Source organism: Abrus precatorius, unplaced genomic scaffold (assembly GCF_003935025.1).
Source record: "Abrus precatorius isolate BTA unplaced genomic scaffold, Abrus_2018 Scaffold4, whole genome shotgun sequence".
NCBI lineage: Eukaryota > Viridiplantae > Streptophyta > Magnoliopsida > Fabales > Fabaceae > Abrus > Abrus precatorius.
Genome location: NW_020874384.1, coordinates 12,473,095 through 12,479,229, shown reverse-complemented (window position 1 = coordinate 12,479,229; position 6,135 = coordinate 12,473,095). Strand labels below are relative to the sequence as shown.

Below are 6,135 nucleotides of genomic sequence, written 5' to 3'. Positions count from 1 at the left end.
TGCTTAAGATTTATTTTTAAATAAGAAATTATAATTAGAACAAAAAATTAAAATATTTTTTTTTAAATTTAGAATGTATTTTTTTAAATGTTTGTTTAATTTTTATAAAAAATATTAAATATATTTTTGTAAAATAATAAAAAGAACATAAAATAAAAATAAGGCTATCCTATTTTGTAGTTCTTAACTTATCAATTTTTCGAAATAAAAATTTGATCTATAATAATAAAATAGAAAATCGTATTAGGATAAACTATAATATTCTTTTAAACAACAAATAAGAAAAAAAGATAGCATGGGGTCGTAGATTCCTAGTGACTAAACGGGCCTTAAAGTAGTAAGGCTCCGCATTGAGTGAAGCGGGTTTGGAGTTGAACGGGTTATTGGGGTGGATTCGAACCAATTTATTTTCCAATAATTCTATTAGATTCGTATTTTCAGGGATTTTTGGGTAGGTGGGGGACAAAAGACTTGGTTGTATGAGAACAACGCAACACTTGACATTAAATAAATTGGCATTCATTGAATCAGAGAACTCAGAACACCAAGTGAGAAACAAATCGAAAGTGGTTTTCAGATTATTATTCTTATTATTATGGGCATCGAATCGCCGTTTAAGCGAGACATATTGAAGGGAAAGGTTGCGCTTATAACAGGTGGAGCTTCTGGAATCGGCTTCGAAATATCGACGCAATTGGGCAAACATGGAGCCTCCGTCGCTCTTATGGGTCGCCGCAAACAAGTCCTTCATTCCGCTGTCTCCGTTCTTCAATCACTCGCCATCCCTGTATGCAGCTTTTCTCTTATGGTTTCTCAATAATTGAACTTCAAATTGATTCATTTTGTTGTGTGTTGATACTAGGCGATAGGGTTTGAGGGGGATGTGAGGAAGCAAGAGGATGCGGCCAGAGTGGTGGAATCGACATTCAAGCATTTTGGCAGAATCGACATTCTCATCAATGCCGCTGCAGGCAACTTTCTCGCTTCCGCAGAGGATCTCTCCCCAAACGGCTTTCGAACTGGTTCTCATTTTCCTTATTATTACTATTATTATTACTAACTGAATCTCTTTTATAAACATTTTGTCGAAAGGAAAATGAATATCATACACTCACTAGGCATTTGAAGTTAATATGCACTGTGGTAACTGCTGACAAGAAAATCACCTGAGGGATCCTCACATTTTTACGATCTGTTATTCAATTGCATGTATTAATTTATTAAAAATATTTGGCTTTTACATATGCTGGTTGGTTATTAAATAAACTATTTTTTTGGGTCTAATATGAATGTGTCGAATATTTTAGCCATTTCATTTCATCAAAGAAAATGGAGAAAATAATACGGAAATTTTAGTTTTGGGCAGAAATTAGACAATAAAATGCATTTTGTGTAATCTAACTGGGCAGTGACAATAAATAAACTAATGGACCAACACCCATGGTGATGGCAGTCGCCACCTCGGAGTACAGTACATCAAAGCAACTATGACATGTGGTGGGTGTGATAGTATTGATGGTGGAAATATGTTGTGATGCTTGTGGTGGGGAAAAAGGGATGCATATTCTCTTGGAGTACTTTGATATAATGATAAAGTATCCATGTAAACTTGTTGCTGTCTTTCAATTTCTGTTGCTACAGTAAGAAACACTTGAATAAGATCGAGAACATTGGCGAATCTTTAACTGACTCATTCTGCATTAGAACCCTTAAGATTGAAACTTATGACTACATTATAATCTATTTTAAACTGCTGTTAGACACAACAATATTCTCATATCAAAATCTTTGTTGCTTAAAGAAAGTGGCATACATAAAAGGTGCAGCTAGGGTAGATTCGTTCATATGTCTCAGTTGAGTAGTTATTCCAATAAACTTTCCTACTTAACAAGTTTTCTTCAGGTTTACAACATGATTCAACTTCATTCTAATTATGCTAATTGTAATCCTTCTTTACAGTTTTGGACATTGATTCTGTTGGCACATTCACAATGTGCCGTGAAGCACTTAAATATCTCAAGAAAGGGGGAGAAGGAAGAAGCTCTTCTGGTGGGGGAACAATAATAAACATTAGTGCTACCTTACATTATACAGCTTCTTGGTATCAGATTCACGTGTCCGCAGCAAAGGTTTATAGCACATTACTTAGATGTTAAAATCATCCTGTATGCTTTCAAACTACATATTTCTATTATTGAACAGGCAGCTGTTGATGCCACTACTAGAAGCTTGGCACTAGAATGGGGAACGGACTATGACATTAGAGTCAATGGGATTGCACCAGGTCCAATAAGTGACACTCCTGGCATGAGTAAATTGGCTCCGGATGAAATAAGTAGCAAAGACAGAGATCATATGCCTCTATATAAACTTGGGGAGAAATGGGATATTGCCATGGCAGCTGTTTACCTAGTATCAGATGCAGGTTGGTCACTGTCTATTCACTATAATATTTAAAATTATTGTTTCAATCTTGTATGCATTTTTTTTTATTAGGCAATAAAATATTGTTTCTCTGTATACTTGAATGGCCATCGCAGTTTGTACATCCATTCCACTTTATTTTGAACAACTCCCTGTAACCAGGAAAATTATATGAAAATTACAAAAATAATTTTTTCTAAATAAAATTATTTTATTTTTATTCTCCCAACCCAATTCCCAGCCAACAAGTACTATATTAGAACTGTTTCACCGTATGACATAATAGGTGTTTACTGTCATGTTGAACATGTGCATGTACAATACAATAAATATATAGACATATGGAGTGAATTTGCGAGGTTGTTTGACCTTGGTAAATGACGTTTTATTTTTCATGTTTATATGTGCTTATGCAGTGCCTGCCATTCAAATGTCGTATTTTGTGAGGTCTGGAAGTGAAATCCCAAGATGTTTAGGTGCAAAATCATTATGTAATTGGGAAGTCGGGTTTTTCTGTGCATTATTTCTTATTCTTCATACTCCTATATGCTCCACCACAAGTATAAACCGTTCATCTTTATACAAACAGTATCCATTTGTTTGCATTATTTAAGGAGAATGCTAACCAAGGAATGCTGAGTGGAAACCTTTTATAACTGTAACACTTATTGTTACCAATGCACATCTGCCGTAATTTTTAATAAAAGATTAATTGATTCTCTGATAAATGTTCTTGGGATATTCATTAGTACAACCCTTTTAGTAATATCTGTTTATACTTTGTTGCATTTTTATTCTATTTCTTTTATGATTTGCATACATACAATTTATGATAAGGAATATCTGTGCTGTTCTTATTGAAAATTTCTTTTATGTTATGTAGTCTTTGCTGCTAGCAGACTCTTCCTATGGTAGATTTGATGGAAACTAGTTTTTCTAGCTTACACTCGCTGCACTTTGTTTCTATGTAATTTATGCTTTTCCAGAATAAAATGCTCTTCTTTTGTGATCTCTAAGATTTACTAATCTATTCTTTAACCTTCTACCTGAGCTCAGTAGGGGGCCTATTGCTTGAAGATATATCCATGCACACTTTCTGTGCCCATCCCAACCCTTATTGCACGAATATGTGACCCTTGATATCTTGGCTCTATTGTTGCCACCCTTTGGCTAGATAAATTGTCCAGCAGAACTCAAGCGTGCATTACTTTTCTTTTACATCAAATTTTTATGGAATATGCTATAATTATTTTGTAAAAAATGACCGCACTTAATTTTAGGAAAAAAAAATCTTTTGGTATGAAAAACACCATGAAATATTGATTATTCTTGACTCAGTAAGATTTTTCATTCAGAATGCATTATTTATTTTCTGAATTTCCATCATAGATTATGGTTAAATCAACTATAGAGACACTCGATAGTCATGTAATCATATTTTCATCTGTTTATAGAACTTAATTCGTTTTTAAGGTTGTTTATAAATGTTCCTTCCCATATACTCGTTACTTCTATGCCATCATATTATTATATCATATTAATAACCTTTGTTAAAATATTTCGAATAAGTACCCTTTCCTTTCACTTTTTTTTTTTTTAAAAAAATTATATTTTTACTCATAATTTGTTACCATCTCATTACACTGGAAAAAATATTTATTTAGAGACTGTTAAATTGTTGGAATGGGGACAACGTTAACTCTAGATACTTGTATCAGTCATCATCTTGTTCGTTTCTTTTTTTCTTCTTTTGTCTTCGGAACCTTAAAGCATTTCTGCAAATTTGTGAAGGAAAATACATTAATGGTGACACTATCAAAGTTGACGGAGGACTTTGGCTGAGCCGGCCTCGACATTTACCCAAAGAGGCAGTAAAGCAGGTATCGCGGGCAGTAGAAAAGAGATCCAGGAATGAACCAGTTGGTGTTCCAAAAAGCAAGCTGTGAGCAGCAGTTGGTGCTTGGAACTTAAGCAAATTCCGCAGTAGCTTTGAACTTGATATGTGGGTTGGTGAATAAACAAATCCATCTCAATGAAAGGTGAGTGCATGCGATGCACATTGCTCAATGGGTATTGTAAAAGAACCATCCATCGCCATGGTACGAACTTGAATTGGGTCGTCAGATATTTATGACGAGGACAAAAACACGTTTTGTATATCTCGTTGTGATTTCTTTGAAACCTGTTGTGTAGAAAATTATTATTGGCCAATTCCATGATATAATTGGTACTTAAAAGGTTTCATTTTTTTTATTTACCAGGCGATAGATAAGACAGTACGGTCACCGGTTAAAACGAAGACCTTTTTTCAAACTAAAGAGATTACATACTTTTTGGATATGATCGGGAGGAATTATTTGAAGCGAAGGTAGGAAATATTTTTAATTTTAAATTAAAATAATTATAAATTATTTATGATGATAAATATATTATTAATATATTAAGTTTATGTTAATATATTAATTTATATTTTTTATTTTAAAAATGATTAATTTTAAATATATTTACTTAAAATATAAATTGTCTTCTTTTTTAAAACTTTCTTTTTCAAACACCTTCTTAGGATTTAAGTTTTTTTCATTCAAATCAAACATAAGCCAAACGTAAAAACTAAATAAGCCAATACGCAAAAACGTTTTGATGTTGCCTTTTACCTCAATTTGATTTAACTTTTGAATTAAGAAATTGGGTATGTTTATTGTTGTTACACTTGTATGTTTATTATCACTTCTTTTTAAGTGATTTTTGTTTAAATTATCTTTCCCTTTCTTTTATAAATTAAATTAATAGTAAAGGTATAGTACATCTCTTAAAAAATATAAATAGCTGCATGAAATTTTAGTATCAATTTTAAAAGTTATTATTAATTTTAATTATGTCAAATTGATTCACATTTGATTAGGGTACTTTTATTTTTATGTGTAAAAAAAATGACAATTAATTTTTGTTTCTTAATTTAAGAGTAAAATTCGTTTTAGTCTTTTAATTTTAATTTTAATTTTGTTAAATTCAATCCTTAAAGTTGAGGATAAGCAGCTATTAATAATAAAATTTTATTAGAAAGATAATTATTTATTATGTTTTTATAATTTCAATACAATAATTATATATTTTTTCATAAAAAATTTCTATTTGTGGATGTTTAAACTCAACTTTAAGGATTGAAGTTAACAAATTTTTATTATTATTATTTAATTTTATTTTTGAAGTTTTATTTTATTTTTTTAAGTTAGTTTTTTCTATTAATTATGTTACATAACCTAACAGAAATATTTTATGTAGTGTTGATGTGGCCTTAATCTCAACATCTCTCTCTATCTTTGATGACAATTCTTACCTAGATCTAGTGACATCAACCTAGTAAAAGGGGCAGAGTGCTCATCCATGACAAGTTTGTGATGGTTATGAATAACATGAAGCTAGTGGAAGGGATCAAAGAAAGTGGTTGTGAAGTCAAATTGAGATTGGATGAGGTGAGAAATGAAGAGACATACATTTATTCTATTTAATATTATAAGTTATGATATTGTTGCAAGCTTTAATCTTAATAAATCCATCTCTTTGCTAAAACAAAAAACTTCTTTTAGCTCATAAATGAAATTTTTTTAGATAGATGTTCTCTTGTCTCTAACTTCCTTACTGTTGACACTGTTCATGGTGAGAATGTCTCAATAAAGAAATCCCTACATCATAAACAAGCTTGCTAGTGTT

At 31.4% G+C, this 6,135-nt stretch overlaps 1 protein-coding gene across 3 annotated transcripts; it reads left to right on the top strand.

The window, feature by feature from the left end:
- Positions 1–439: 439 nt before the first annotated feature.
- LOC113864488 (peroxisomal 2,4-dienoyl-CoA reductase) lies at positions 440–4,675 on the top strand. Of its 3 annotated transcripts, XR_003504855.1 has the most exons (6): positions 515–787; positions 863–1,022; positions 1,960–2,129; positions 2,203–2,425; positions 3,308–3,391; positions 4,216–4,631. XR_003504855.1 is itself a non-coding variant. In XM_027498253.1 (5 exons), the coding sequence occupies exons 1-5, from the start codon at positions 596–598 to the stop codon at positions 4,368–4,370; spliced, it is 900 nt and encodes a 299-aa protein (XP_027354054.1). In that variant the 5' UTR covers positions 440–595; the 3' UTR covers positions 4,371–4,675. The 3 variants fall into 3 exon arrangements, 2 of the variants coding, with proteins under 2 accessions (XP_027354054.1, XP_027354053.1); XM_027498253.1 differs by lacking the exon at positions 3,308–3,391 and having other exon boundaries at positions 440–787; positions 4,216–4,675; XM_027498252.1 differs by having other exon boundaries at positions 506–787; positions 2,841–4,656.
- Positions 4,676–6,135: the final 1,460 nt, after the last annotated feature.

Excerpts from the sequence above, each read along its gene's own strand:
- LOC113864488 (XM_027498252.1), top strand. The coding sequence starts at position 596 with ATGGGCATCGAATCGCCGTTTAAGCGAGACATATTGAAGGGAAAGGTT. Across the intron at positions 1,023-1,959 it reads CCCAAACGGCTTTCGAACTG|TTTTGGACATTGATTCTGTT; the intron begins GTTCTCATTTTC and ends CCTTCTTTACAG. Across the intron at positions 2,130-2,202 it reads TTCACGTGTCCGCAGCAAAG|GCAGCTGTTGATGCCACTAC; the intron begins GTTTATAGCACA and ends ATTATTGAACAG.